The sequence below is a fragment of the Pantherophis guttatus genome, chromosome 3 (genome assembly GCF_059756535.1).
Source record: "Pantherophis guttatus breed Tessera chromosome 3, ASM5975653v1, whole genome shotgun sequence".
In the NCBI taxonomy this organism is placed as follows: Eukaryota; Metazoa; Chordata; class Lepidosauria; order Squamata; family Colubridae; genus Pantherophis; species Pantherophis guttatus.
The window spans coordinates 215,172,299-215,187,438 of NC_142065.1; the positions used below are offsets into that span (position 1 = coordinate 215,172,299).

At 50.0% G+C, this 15,140-nt stretch overlaps 1 protein-coding gene across 2 annotated transcripts in view; it reads left to right on the top strand.

Moving 5' to 3' along the window:
• The window catches only part of BOP1 (BOP1 ribosomal biogenesis factor), a 54,509-nt gene that overhangs the window by 5,871 nt on the left and 33,498 nt on the right, over positions 1–15,140 (top strand). For both annotated transcript variants that reach the window (XM_034420011.3, XM_034420014.3), the window contains exon 3: positions 9,294–9,398. In XM_034420011.3, the coding sequence (XP_034275902.2) occupies positions 9,294–9,398 (105 nt within the window). The remainder of the gene's footprint in view (positions 1–9,293; positions 9,399–15,140) is intronic.

Sequence of the window (15,140 nt, forward strand, 5' to 3'; positions counted from 1 at the left end):
GTAGGATCATTCCTGGGGAGATTCCAGCAGTAATCGTCAAGGATGGATGGACTCTGTTTCCCTTGGTATCTTTTCTCCATGCCTGCGATATCCTGATGGAATCTCTCCCCATGCTCATCACTCACTGTCCCCTAGTTCAAAGGGAAATATTGTCTAAATGCAAGTGTAAGAAGTGAATTTTTAGTGACATGTTTGCACCAAGTGCTTTATAGGACTTAAGCAAATTTTCCACGTATTTTTGAGTCATCTGCCTTGCTGTTCTCAAAGTGAAGATGTACCATTTTTATTGTTCTACTGTACTCTGTCAAGAAGTTACGAGGCATCATGCTCATTAGACACCTCCCTCCCTTGTAGCGAAATATACCTGCATATAAATCTTTATTGTGAAATATCTTGAAAATTTTAGCCAACCAACATCTTTATCACCTGTTTTCTAATTCATCTAATCAAAATAGGTAAAATTATCACATTTTATCTCGGAGGTTGATAGTTTCCCAAAATTTGTAGACCAGTGTGGATTGTAGATAAGGTCTCCAGAATGGCCTCCTCTTGGGGCTTTTCTTTGTTTAATCTGAGGCTTGAAGTAATAGGGCTGCTTCTCTCCATATGCGATTCTGAGAGGCCTCAATGTTGGCACTTAACGTAAGGGACTTGATGGGACAGTTCCTGAGCCAAATGGGAGAGCAGAAAGGCCCACCTATTCTCTTGAATTGAACCATTCTACACCCATGCAGTGTTGTGGCCTGTCAGCGGCCTGTGCAGTTAGTAGCTGATTCCGACAGCGAGGAGGCTGGTGTGGTGCTGCGCCAGCAGCCTGTGCAGCTGGCGCTCGAGTCAGACAATGAGGAGGCTGGAGAAGTTTCAAGTTTATTAGATTTCTATATCGCCCTTCTCCCGAAGGACTCAGGACGGTGTACAGCCAGATTAAAACACATAGATTTATAAAATTTAAAACCAATTAAAATCAAATATAAAATTTGGCCAGCGAATTAAAACACACATACACCCATTTTAAAATTCGTACTAGGCCAGTCCGACTTGCTGGAACAGAAAGGTCTTAAGGGCGCGGCGAAAAGTACGCAGGTTGGGGCTAAGATGAAGCTTTAGGGGCAGCTCATTCCAGAGGGTTGGTGCCCCACAGAGAAGGCTGTCCCCCTGGGTGTCGCCAGTCGGCATTGTTTGGCCAACGGCACCCTGAGGAGCCCCTCTGTGGGAGCGTATTGGCTGGTGGGAGGTTGTTGATGGCAGAAGGCGGTCTCGTATATACCCCGGTCCTAAGCCATGCAGCGCTTTAAAGATGGTGACCAACACCTTGAATCGCACCTGGAAGACCACCGGGAGCCAGTGCAGCTCGCGCAGGAGGGGTGTTACGTGGGCGCGCCGAGTCGCACCCATAACCACCCGTGCAGCTGCATTCTGGACCAGTTGGAGCCTCCGAGTGCTCTTCAAGGGGAGCCCCACGTAGAGAGTGTTGCAGTAGTCCAGCCGGGACGTGACGAGGGCATGAGTGACCGTGCGCAGGGCATCCCGGTCCTGAAAGGGACACAACTGGTGCCAGAGGCGGGGATTCCGCCAGGGCCTTCAGAACCTCCAGAAGCTCCCATAAGTGAAGAGGAAGAAGAGGAGGAGCCTCTTCTCGATACATGGGCGTGCAGAGCTGCCAAAAGGCAGGAGTGGCTCCTCAGGAGGAGGTCTCCTCGAGAGTAAGGCTTGGAGCTAATTGGCCACTCCCTTAGCCTATTTAAGGAGGAACGCCGACGGGAGCAATCTGCAGGAAACAACTTCGTTCATAATTCCTTCGTGTCTTGATTCCAGAAATGTTTGATTCGGCTTTTGTTTCTCTCTTGTCAGTGTTCCTGCAAATTGCTTCTGGGCATTCTGCCAACCACAGTAAGATATTACGGTTATCTGAAATACTGTGCCTCAAAATTGAGTTATTATTCTTTGGATTCTTGTCGGCTGTTAATGAAGTTAAATTAATAGCTCTTGTTCAGAAAAGACGGATTTAAACTGTACTTGTATTCGAACAACTACTAAGAAAGCTCATTAGTAGTCCTTAATTAATAAACTAAAGTTTATACAGACTTTGTGTGTGCTGCGTTCTTTGGGGTCCGTAGCTGGGGCAGAACACGCAGGCACCTGACAGCAGCTTGTTGCTCCTGTATGAGTGGCAGGTGGAGGACCACCAGCACACACCACCTGTGGATACTCAAACAATGCTTTCTGGCTGATTTACCCAAGCGCAGCTACTAGAAGATGGGTTTCCCTCACTTCATGCAGATTCATTCTTGTGCGATACGTCATTTTCATCCAGGAATTTGCTCTCTCTATAAAAGAGCTACTTTGCAATTTGTACCAGCAGAATCAGTTTGTGCCAAGACCTCTTCCTGCACTTACCATTATGTTGTATAGTTGTCCTAGTTGTGCATCCTGCCTCTTGCAATAGCTGCTCCTGTTGACTCTGAGTTCAAATGGCCATCGGTCTCTTGTTCCAAAAGGGAAAGGAAAATAAACCTCCAATATTAGAAGCAACCTTTTACCTTGGTGCACCAAAGCTAGTGAAAGATCCAGTCTTAAGATGAACTTTAACCAGGGCACTGGTTAAAGCACTAGCACTTAGACTTCTGTACCGCTTCATAGTGCTTTACAGCCCTCTCTAAGCAGTTTACAAAGTCGGCATATGCCCCCCCCCCGCCAACAATCTGGGTCCTCATTTTATTGACCTCGGAAGGATGGAAAGCTGAATCAACCTTTAGTCTCATCAGGATCGAACTCCTGGCAGTGGGCAGAGCTAGCCTGCAATGCTGCATTCTGACCACTGTGCCACCAGGGCTCCAACCCCCTGTGTGCAACATAGCGAAGAAGGCTAATGGAGCTCTCACTCTGCCCTGGCACGCTCTGGCTTTTTTCTTTGCCTTGAGAGCCACGTAATTTGAAACCCAACCAGAGAAAAGTTGGAACAAATGTTTTCTCCGTACATGGAATGATGAGAAGAAAGCGTGATTGAGGAAAATGGTGCTTTTGAAAGGAGGCTCTAAAAATATATGAGAACATTTATCAGTGTAAACCGATTGCCAAATTTGATACCATTATTTTTATTATTTTTTAAATTTATTTTTATTAAACTTGTTTGCCGGCCATCTCGCTGTGAGCCGACTTATACCACTGGCAACCCTGACTTTTCCTTCAGGCATGTCTCATTTTATAAAAGTAGTTTTGTGCCAGGTTTTGGGGGCAACGTAGCCCTCCAGTAAAACCAGGGAAGCCTGGATCAGGCTGTTGTAGACCTCCTTTGTCCCTTTCGCTGATCGTTCTTTAAGTTTCTGAGGCTTTTGCCTCCTGAGGTTAGCATGATGTGAAATGACAGCAGGGTTGGGGGGGGGATCAGAAAGAGCAGCCGGATTGTGTGCCTCCACCTCATATAAATGCTAAACGCATTTTTCTTATGGTCTGTGCTGGTAACCTTTGGCTTTGTTCGCTTTAAACTAGAGGCAAATCTTTGGAGAAGCCTATCAAAGGTGATGGGGGAGAATTTTTTGTACTTGAAAAATATTTCTGAAAATGGCTGCCCTGGTTGTAGGATTGAAGGCATCGCAGAGCTTCAGCCGGCCCTAAAGTCTGCTTCAGACCAGTCTGATTTCCTCCTTTCTCAGCATCGGGATGCGCCCCAGTGAACATCAGTGCTGGGGGAGCTTTCAAGGACAAACCCCCCCCCCCATTCTCAAGACTGGTGTTAAGATGAAAGACAGGTCCTTGTTTTGAGAGGGATCTGGTGGACTTTGTAAACCTCCCCGAGGCCAAGTTGAACAGTCAGGCTTCCATCCATTCAGCAGCTGAGCTGCCATGCGGCTGCTCGCTCCCTGCAGCCATTTGCGGTGTCGAAGGCAGTTTTCAGCACCAGCCATTGTTCTGCTCTTTCCTCCCGTCGCCTGCAGCTCTGCTGAATCAGCTGTGCTGCTGCGCAGTGACCTGACCTCCTCACCTGCTCGCCCCCCCCCCCCCCCGCCACTGCCATGACTTCTTCCTATTGCTTTCCTGGCGAGGGATTGCATGCTGCTGCCCTCTGGCGGTTTCCGTGCCCACCTTCCTGCCTGAATTTCTTAAGTGGTTGCTTGGTTGAAGCGATGATCCTGCCTGGGGACTAGGAAGCAGCTGTTAAGCAGAAAATCAACACAGAATGAAATTCAGGAGTCCAAAGAATGCCTGATGTTTCAATGGCATCCAAAACATCTCCGAGAAAAATAGTATGATTCTTGACAAAAACTGCAAAAAAAAGCTTATTTTTTATTCACCAAGGCGAATCACGCGCCCTGGTATGTGAAGGCAGCCTTCTAGACCAGAAGACTAACACCAACAAGTATGGAGAGATAATTGGCCAAGCCTGGAAGGACACTTTGGGGAGACATTAGCAGAGAGACGGTTGTTGATCTGTGGAGCAGAGAAGAGCCTGGCACCGTGCGTCCTGGTTCTCTTCCAAATAACTTAGGCCAAACATCAAGGAAGCTTTTGGCTTCAAGCGTAGGGCTGGCTGGCACATGCCTGTCTTCAGAGCACTGTGTCCTCCGATGTACTGAGAAAGCAGCTCGAGTCCTGGAAGAGCCAGAAAGACCTAGAGTGGCCCGAGAAGAGGAGGAGACCGTAGGCCTCTGTTGCAAAGGCTTTGCTGGCTAAAGGGCTTGCTGCGCAGAGACCCCTTTTTGCCTCCTGCTCCAAGCCCACGGATGGGCTTGGAAAGGAGGAAGGGAAACGGAGACAGACAAAACCTCTTTGATGCCAAAAGCCTGGGAAAAAAATTACCTCTGATCCGCTTTTTTCAAAGTCTTTCCTAAAGCCTTTGTTTTTGCTGTAATCCCATCTCCTGGTTGGCCCTGTACTTTCTAGGCCCCCTGCCCCACTTTCTCTCCTCGGCCAGGAGGGTGGAAGTCGGAGGGGGCACATGGGACCGTATTATAGGCTGCTTCTAGCAGAAGGTGATCACACACTGTACAGATTTTACTACTCCCAGGAGGAGCATTTTGTATGGCTGCCTTCCTGATTGTTCCACCAAATCCTCTGGCAAAGCCCTCTCCAGGCTGGGTCCCCTCGGAGCGGGGGAGGAGGAGGGCAAATCTCTTTTCCAGCAAAGGATGTGCAGTTTTTCCTGCACCCGCACGCTAGGCCAGAGTGTGGGTGCAGTTTGGGCTGCCAGGCCGTGGGCTGGAGTTTGGCAGATTGGCCACGGCTGAATCTCGTCCTGTCCCAACATCTCAGTGTGGAGTATTTCACACGCTAAGCCCTGGGTGATTCTGGAGGAGGCTTTTCTTGCGTCTGGGGGGCTGCCTAGAGGGCAGGACTCATCGGTAGGCACTGGCCAGAAGGTCCCCACGGAGGGCACCAAGGCAGCAGCTTTCCTGTTTTTCTTGTATGCAGCAGAGCAAGACGAGGGTTCTTTGTAAAGTCATAACAAATGGCTGTGGATGGACCAGGCGACCTCCAATGAAAGAATCTGCAGCCGCTCAGCGCGCTCTGCCATTTGATCCCCCGTTTCATGTGTTTTGGCTTCGTACGGCCGGCGGTATTTAACCCCCACTCCCAAACAATCAAGTGTCCATCTGATCTTATAGAAGTGAATTGCAGAATAAAGCATTGTTGTCAGTGCCTCCTGTCAGTCTGTTTCCTTGCAAAACATGAGAAGGAACTTGGTAGCCAACAAATTTTAGTGCAAGGCCAAACTTTTGAAAATTTGTAGCTCACTTACACAGGCTGTGGCTAGACGGATGGAGGATTTAAATTTGGATTGCAGGGAGGAGAAATCGGGGTGATTTTGCAGTTGGCCCTGGGAGACAGTTTACCAGTACATGATTGATTAGCCATTGTGATGTGCAAAAAACCGTTTGTGTTTGTTGAAGTCCTGCAAGTTCAGCATTCCCTCCCTCAGTTGTGGGGCCTTTCCAGTCATGGAAACTTGTGGGAGGCTGAAATGTTCTGATATTAATTTGCCTTTGTTTAGGGCAAAGTGTCCAACATTAAGACCTGTGGAATTCCCCAGCCAGCTTTGGGAGTTGAAGCCCACAGGCCTTAAAGTTGCCACAGTTGGACGCTCCTGGTTTAGAGTCTTGATATCAAATGTGCATCCATCCATTCTTGCCTTTCCTTCCGATTTCTCTCACCCATCCCCACCCCCAATAGACTAGCATTGACTCCCCTTTTGCATTGTCTACAATGAGAAACATTTATGTCTTTGGGTGGCCCAGGTTCAACTATTGTGGGGAAAGATAATGGTCTGGGGGAAAGACCTTGAGGGAGGAGGGAAGAGACGCTGCCTGGGGGAAGATCAGATAAAAGGCAGAGGAGTCCACAGCTGCTTAAGAGACCAAGGAAGAAACTTAAAAAGGATCCTCTCTAATGTATCAGACTCCAACAGCGGGAGATCCGCATTTTCAGACTTGCACGATGCTGTTAATGTAGCCTCAGAGTCAAGTAGAATTAGCTCATCTGGTCCTGTTTCCTGTCTGGCTTACCTGGGAGGGCTGACGGGAAGAGAGGAGCTCGCTTGCTCTTTCTTTCTTTCTCCCCCGTCTTTCACGATGATGGATTCTTCCAGCAGAGAGAACCCCTGGGCTGCCTTGGCCAGCAGCTGGAAAGGGCTCGGCTGCAGCAGGGAGAGCACATGCGGCAGGCTTGTCTGGCTTCATAGGTTCGCCCGAGACAAGTGTGTGGCAGCTGCTCCTTGGTGCTAAAGGGACCCCTCCTCAGTTTTTTCTGAGTCCTCAACTTACAACAGTTCATTTAGTGACTGTTCAAAGTTACAACAGCATTGAAAAAAGTGACTGTTGCAGCATTCCCCATGGTCATGTGATCAAAAATCAGATGCTTGTCAACTGCCATCATATTCATGATGGTTGCAGTGTCCCAGGATCATGCTTGTGCAGGGGGTTGGACTAGAAGACCTCCAAGGTCCCTTCCAACTCTGTTATTTTGTTATGTGATCACCTTTTGAGATCTTTTGACAAGCAAAGTCACTAAGGAAGTCAGATTCACTTTACAACTGCAGTGATTCACTTAACAAATGTGGCAAGAAAGATTGTAAAATGGGGCAGAATTCACTTGCTTAGCAACATAAATGTTGGGCTCAATTTTCTGGATCGGGACTTCTTACGCACAGTCACTCATGCCCTCGTCACCTTCTGCCTGGACTATTGTAACACTCTCTACATGGGGCTCCCCTTGAGGAGCACCCGGAGGCTCCAACTGGCGCAGAGTGCGGCCGCGCGGGTGGTAATGGGAGCGACATGGCGTTCCCATGTAACACCCCTCCTGCACGAGCTGCACTGGCTCCCGGTGGTCTTCCGGGTGCGCCTCAAGGTTTTGGTTACCACCTTTAAAGCGCTCCATGGCTCAGGACCTGGGTACTTGCGGGACCGCCTACTACCACCAATAGCCTCCCACTGGCCGGTACGCTCCCATAGAGAGGGGCTCCTCCGGGTGCCGTCGGCCAAACAATGCCGACTGGCGGCCCCCAAGGGGAGAGCCTTCTCTGTGGGGGCACCAACTATCTGGAACAAGCTCCCCCCGGAGATACGGAGGATCCCGGATCTGTGCACCTTCCGCCGCGCCTTAAAGTCCTTTTTATTTCACCAGGCGGGCCTGGCCTAACTTTCTCCCTCTTTTATAAAATATTTTTAATTTTTTAGTATTTTATGTATTCAAATTTTAAAATAGGTTTTAAATTGATTGGAGTTTTAATTTGTCTGGGCCAAAACTATTTAATTTGATTTTAATTCCACTTTTAAATTTTGTATGTATGTATTTTATTGTTTGGCTGTGCACCGCCCTGAGTCCTTCGGGAGTAGGGCGGTATAGAAATAAAATAAAATAAAATAAATAAAATAAATTGTGGTCGTAAGTCAAGGACTACCTGTACTTGTCTCTGGAGAGAAAAGTAGCAATGAATTGTGGCTAAAATTTTCTGGACAAAAAGGGAGAACCCCCTTTTTTTAAAGTACTGTTCCATAATATCATAGATGTCAGATAGTTTGGCTACTGCTTTTACTCAGCCTTCTGAGCTTTCGACTCATGCTGGAGCCCATCCTCAGGGAACATCTCTCTACCGGAGTGTATTGGTGGCATTGCCTTCAAAGAACAGTTATGTGTTTTTGTTCGTCTGTATGTCAACCTTTAGTTTTGAGTTTTCAGAGACTAAGGGAGATTCCAGAATAAACTCTTGGGAAAAGGTTTTTATTAAATCACCCCTGAATACTTTCAGCATCAGAAGGATACAACCCCAAAAAGCTGGCTGAACCCAAGCAGTGGGGAGCTTGATTCACAAAAAAGCTGGCCTATAGCCCTTTTTCCTTACTCCTTGCTCTTTGGAATCCTCACCTCTGTTCTGGGATAGTCATGTTTATATTTATGGCATTGGAGTGAAAGAGATTTCAAGAGAGTAAGCAGACAGACAGTGTGGCATATGCATTGAAAGGAACGCCTCAGTGCCAGCTATTTGCTTTTGCCTTTAGTGCTCAGGCTTCTTAGGAGCCAAAAAAAAGTCTTTAGGGTGAAATTGATTAGGGATTTGCCAATGTCAGGGTCTTAATTAACTTCTTTGGGGAGGAGAGCACTTAGGGAAACCCCAGCTGGTTTAAGCAATAGCTCCACTCTGAGGGAGAAGGAAAATGGGTCAGGGTGGACACAGGCCATTATGCACTTGCAACTGTGTGGATCTGAGGGAATCCCCTGAAGCCCCCTTAAAATCTTAGCAAAAGTGAAGAATGTGTTCACTTATGTATGTCTATTGGTGGATCCCTGTCGCCAGGAAACAAATTAGATGGAAAAAAATGAGTAGTTTTTCGACTCCCTCCAGCAAAGTTTATATAACTTCTTAGTTTTTGCTTCACGGAATGTGGCTGTCATGACACTAACGCAGACAACAGTGTAATTTCTCTGCCTCCCCAAATTCTGCCTTGCTGCTTCTTTCACTTGCTTTGGTGGCTGATGGCAGAGGGAACCCTGCAAGCTGACTTTCTCTGTTACGGCAATTGTCTAAGGGATTAGGGCAGAGGTTTGGCACTATGTGCTTTTCCACTGTCTGGCCTTCCACTGACTGTGGGCGGTTGTAGTTGGAGCAGGCACCAGGGCCTGGTGGAAGGTGTGCCGTGACGGGTGCTGAAGCGGCGTTTAAGGCGTATCATCGTCCCTGAGGGATTCCTCCCTTGCGTTGCTTCTGGCTCTTCCCCAGAGCCTGCCATGGTCTCCACGCATGTCTGCTGCAGCCCTCGCTGCCTTTGCATAACTGTTCCTGTCGTCCTGTTTTGCAGGCTGGAGAAGCAACAGAGTCGTGTCCTAAAATCAGGAGTACAACAACAGATCAACAAGAACCTCCCTTGCAGAATGAGTACGAGGAAGACAGCTCCGATGAGGAGGTAAGATTGTCTCAGCTCCTTGTTGTGGTCAAGCAGCGATGGCTTCTCTGGCTGCGTGGTCCGAAGTGAGTCCAGGCCACTCTGTCAACAGTCTGCTGCAGGGTGAGAATAAGGGCTGGTAGCATTGCCCTTCATTGGATCCAGTGATGCCGGGCAGCGAGCCTTTGCTTTCCAGGGATGGTTGGGGGAAATGGATTCCCTGGAGCCATTTCAGGCTGTGATCCAGCAGAGAGGCAGTCAGAATGGGAGTCTCTCCTTGTTGTCTCTGACCTCCCAGTGGCTTTCAAACTGTCCATTATGGTGTCCTGGATGAGTTGTGGGGATTGGGAGTGAAGGGTGCCATTGTTACAGTGACAAGAGTGAGACCTCTGCAGTAGTCCTTGACTTAGAACAGTTCGTTTAGCGATTGTTCAAAGTTACAACAGCACTGGAAAAAGTGACTTATGACTGTTTTTAATACTAAGGATCATTGCAGCAATCCCCGTGGTCACATGATCAAAATTCAGACCCTTGGCAACTGACTCATTTTTATGACGGTGGCAGTGCCCCGGGGTCACGTCATCCCCTTTTGTGACCTCCTAACAAGCAAAGTCAATGGGGAAGCTGGATTCACTTAGCAACCAGGTTTCTAACTTAACTGCAGTGATTCACTTAATGACTGAGGCAGGGACTCACTTAGATTGGCCATGGGATCATCATTGGAAGGCCTGAAGGACCAAAGAGAAAAATCTATGTCTACGGTTGCTGAGAGTTAACACTGCCTTGATGGCACAAATCTCGCCCTTTTGACCCAGCAGAAACCAAGATGTGGAAGCGATTAGTCTGGAATAGAGGTTGAGAGCGTCATGAAATATATGGGCCTACCAAATGTGTGCGCGCATAAATGTCTTGAGCATAACCCAAGTTTACAGCGCTTTCATGTTGGAATCCAAGGTCTCTCCTTCGCAGTCGGTCCTCTTTCAGGGCCCCAACGGTGGGGAGGAGGAAGGAGACGGTTCAAAACCGGTTGACATCCGAGCGGCTTCCGGTGGGTTTGTTCCTGCTCACCGGCCTGCCCACTTTTCTGGAATTGCATTTATCGGTCTCCCAGCAGAGCCTGACGCTGCTTCTGCTCCCTGTGTCCAGGATGTATTCTTAGCACTCTGTGCTTCTGGCTGCATTGTGTCCCTGGTGTCCGAGGTCACCACTAGGCTTACCTATAAAATTGCTTGTAAAGCTGCAGCCCTGGCAGTGCCTGCGTCCCACGGGAATAAACAGCAGTCTTGGAGGGGCTGCCAGCCGCATTCCTCATTGGCTCTCAAGTTGCAAGAGACCCTCCAGGGATGTGGTGTCATCGCCGGAAGGGGCAGGACAGAGCCCTTTAATTGATTGAGGGGGTGATTAGAAATGGGGCAGGAAGAAAAGGGGGGGGCTAGCGGAGAAGCGCAGAGCACTTTGCAATTTGGTGAGAAATGGTTCTGTGAAGCAAAGAGAAAGAGAAGTCGCCACCCTTGCCCTCTCTCTCCGTCTCTTCTGCTTTGCCCCCTCTGGCCCCTGGAGGATTCCGCTCCACCCACTCACCCCCATCACCAGTGCCCGTACTTGCTGTGCCCATGCAGCTGCCTCGACCAGTTTCCAGATGCAGTCGCAGACAGCGGTGCTTTGCAATGAAGTCATGGGTTTAGAAAACGAAGCCCTTCCAGCTTTGCAGCTTGGTCTCTCTCCCTCCCTCCCTCCCTCCCTCCCTCCCAAGGCGAGCCTGTCCAGCTGCATGATGGTTTGCCCAGCTGGGCTGACAAGCGTTATCAGCCCAGGGAGCAGCAAGGGGGCCTGGCAAGGGTCCCTGTGGCTGGATACTGCTCTGGGAATTGGAGGGGAGGGGTAGCGGCTCCTTCCCCTGCTGTCTGTGAGACAGGGCAGGTCCCCTAGTGCCAGGCAGCTGCCCCCTTTGGGCTTTCAGGCTGTATTCACATAGGTATGAGATGGGACATAATGCAAAAGCATGCTTAGGCCTCAGGGTTCGAAAAGACAGAGTTCTGTGGACACCCCAGTGTGGAGAGGGGGGGGCTCCAGTGTGGTTACAAGATCTTCCTGTCCTCCAAGAAGCCAACCGTATTGCTGTTCGATGTACGAGGGATCTCCCAGATCCTTTGCTCACCTGGCCTCTCTGGCCACACCTTAAAAATGGGAGGCAAGTAGAGAGAGGTGAAGGGGTCTGCGTTGTGTCACATGGAACTTTCTGAGCCTGACTCTGGTGTGAGGCAGCCCCACTTCCTGGGGCCCTTGCTCAGTTCCTGCCACTTCCACCCGCCTCCCTCCCCTCCTCTCCCCTCCCACTTGGGGAGCTTTGGAAGCACTTGACAACACTCAGCAGTGCAGACTAAACTTCCTGCCCCTGAGCTCTGCTCTGTTGGCAGCCCTGGCGCTCTGCCTGGCACCTGCCCAAGTCGGCTCCCGTTGCATGTTCTGGGAAGAGACCCAGCAAGACGAATGGGCTTCCTGTACAGCCTCTTGGCCCTTCTCCTTGTGCCCCTGTCCCAGCTGGGGAAAGCTGGGCAGGTACGTCAGGTGGAGCATGGGCGGAGGGGCTGCGGCCTTTTCTTCCCCTGCCCCAAATGGGCTGAGCAAGCCCCCCCCCCCTTCAGTCGCTGGAGATGAATGGCCAGGAGCTGGAGAGGCTGTCAAGGCCACGTGGGGAGGAAGCAGTTTGGGGCGCTTGTTTGCTTCCTCCCACAATGACTATTCCATATGTCAGCGGATAAGAAAACCCCCCGCCCCCTCCCATTGAGGGCTCCTTTGTGAGCCACCGGCGGCTGTTCCAAGACCCCTCCCTGCCCTTGCCTGGGATGCAGCTGGGAGGGAGGGGGGAGCTCTCCTTCCAGTAGCAGGGGCTGAGGGGGTTGCCTGGCCAGGGTCCCTGAATGCATCACCCAGCCTGTGGGGCTCCAGCGCTCTGCTCTGCCAGATCTTTTCAGCTTCATTGTTTTTTTCCTAAGGATTCTAGTGTGGTGTGCAGAATTGTTGTCAATGAAAAATAAATTACAACTAAAACATTTAGAAGTGTTTTAACTAGCCAACTGAACAAATAACCTAGACTCCAATAGGTGCTCTGCAGGTCCCCTCTCCTTTTTTCTGTGCACCTGCATGCCAGCAAACCTTGTGGTTTTTATTGGTCTCGAGCTTGTAGAGTTTTAGGAGTTAACCTTAGCTGCTGGCCTGTCAGAGGCTCCTCGCACCTGGGCCTAGGCAGATCAAGGGGACCAGAGGCTGCTTCTGGGCACAAAGAGTCCCAGTAAGGGTGAAACTGGTGGTGTGGTGCCCCCTACAGGTCAGTAGTTAACACAACGCCTGGAATCCTTTTGAATTGTACCTAAAAACACCTGGGTCAGTTTTGTTTTGGATTTCAGAAAAAGGGCACCCCTGGGAGCCTGCCCTTCTCCCATCGGGATTTTGGCAAAGGGCCTGCCTGGAAGGTCTTTGGGCAGAGGAGCTGCCCATGCTCCCTTGGACTCTGCCCAGCAGGGAGTGGATGAGCCCCATTGAAGGAGGAGGGGACCAGGAAGGTCTGGCTAAAAGCAGAGGAAAGGAGCCAGCTTCCCAATCAGGGAAACAGCCACCCCTCCCTCCCTCCCTCCCTACACTCAAGGCCGCAAATCACTGGAGGAAAGAGGCGGCACCTCAGGAATAGTGTTGGCAGGGAGCTCCAGGCTGCACTGAGCTGGTTCCCCATTCTTTGGTCCAAGGTGCGAGAGCAGGCTTGGGCTGGAGCAGATGGGCAGGGGTGGTGGAGCTGCCTTTTTAAAATTTATTTTGTTTTTGTTCTTCCTCCTGCCTCAATTTTTCTGAACATCAGTAGGAAAGTGCTCCTTTCTCTATCGCTGGCTGCTGAGTTTCAGAGGGATGGGGAGGGGTTGAAGATTGCAGGTCACCCTGTCGGCTGTAGGCTTCCCTAGTCTTGTGAATGGGAAACCCAGCTGGGCCGAACGGGCGGGGCCAAATAGCCACATCGCCATTTTTAAAAAGGGACCCCAAAAAGCCAGTCAGCTCAGTCCCTGTTTTAGGCCAAAGAAAAACACAATCAGTCCACCTGATGAACAGCAGCAGGAGTTTCACAAAGGTGAATCCTGCCTTACCTGCTGGCCAGAGTATTTTGGGAAGGTCAGCAGGTACCGCTCAGGATTTCCCAGTTCCTTACCAGGGGTTGTCCTTCCTTGGATTTTTCCCTGTTAAAAACCAGGGTAGTATTTTTTGCCTAATAAAGCACATCTCCAGAAGCCCCTCTTTTGCTCTCCAGCTGTCAGAAGCGCTGCAGTTAAGATTTCGAGCTGCTCTTCTGGCGAATAGCAAAGAAATGACTGAAACATTTGATATCTTCTTTGTTAGATTCGTATGCCGCCTTCCTTCCAGGAGCTCAAGGCAGTGGTTCCCTTCACCCATCTTTCCCAACAGCAACCCTTGGGGTTAGGGTTGGGGTCGAGAACTGAAGGGCAACAGGAAACTTTTGCGCAGAATCTCCAGTCCTGGCAGTTCAGTTGAACAGAGCTGGGAATAATTCAACCTTGTGTGTGTCAGAGCAGGATTTATAGGCTCTCCCAAAGAGTAAAGCCTTTCAGTATCTCACTGGTTGCTGAGGGGAGACGCTCGCATGCTGACATTTAAGGTTTGGGCTGTATTCTGCAGGCTATCCTCCCCCCCAACTCCCCCCCACCCCCGGTTCAGGAGCACTTGCAGCATCCAAGCTGCATCAGAACATAAAATCCTAGACTGGAAGGAACCTCGGAGGTCTTCTAGTCCAACCCCCTGCCTCTAAGGCAGGAGACCTTATCCCATCCTGGGCAAATGGTTGTCCAGTCTCCTCTGGAAAGTCTTCCGTGATGGAGCCAGCCATTCCACTGCCTGTTTTCACTGTCACTGTCAGGAAATTTGTCCTTAGTTCTTGGCTGGATCTTTGATCATCTTCTGCCCATTACTTCTTGTCCTATTCCCGGGAGCCTTGGAGAATCAGTCAAGCCCCTCTTCTCTGGGACAGCTCCACAAGCTCTGGAAGACAGCTGTCATGTCGCCCATAACCCTTCTTTTCAGTAGGCCAGGCATATACCTGGTTCATCGTAGAGCTTAGCCTCCAGGCCCCTGATTACCTTGTTGCCAGCCTTTGTCTTGTTCTGTGTATTGGACCGGGCCTGGACGGGGGACATTGAGTGAGAGGACGGGGCACGTGGACATTCAGGGTGCTCTGGCTGAGCCAGATGGCAGCACTTTTTACTGGGGAAACTCAGCTTGTGGCTCCTGCTGGAAGAGGGAGAGCCTGCTGGTAGGTAGGTATGCTACCCACCACAGCCAGGTAGTCCAGGCTGAGAAGTGTTTGGGGCTCTCCTGGCAGACAGATGCCCTTTCCATTTGAAACGGGTGTGGTGGGGGCCCTGGGCAGTGTGAGAGATGCCCTCAAGAAAGAGGGAAGGGATCACTTGGCCTGCTCCCCCTCTCCCACCCACCCCCCCAAAAAAAATCCCAAGACGGAATCTTGAAATCCTCTCATAGAAGCATATTGATGTGGAAGGAAAAGGAGGGGGCTGGCAGGAAGAATTTCTTTATCCTGGAAAAAATGACATCAGTGAATAGCTCAAAACGATCATCTTTCTCTGACCCAGAAAGGGAAAGAAACCCACAGCAGCTTTGAGGTGAAGAGTGGAAAATTTTTTCCCATTTATTTTCCCCCTCTGTGTGTTGGATCTGTCTCAGTTTACAGGCTGCCCTTTTGGAAAG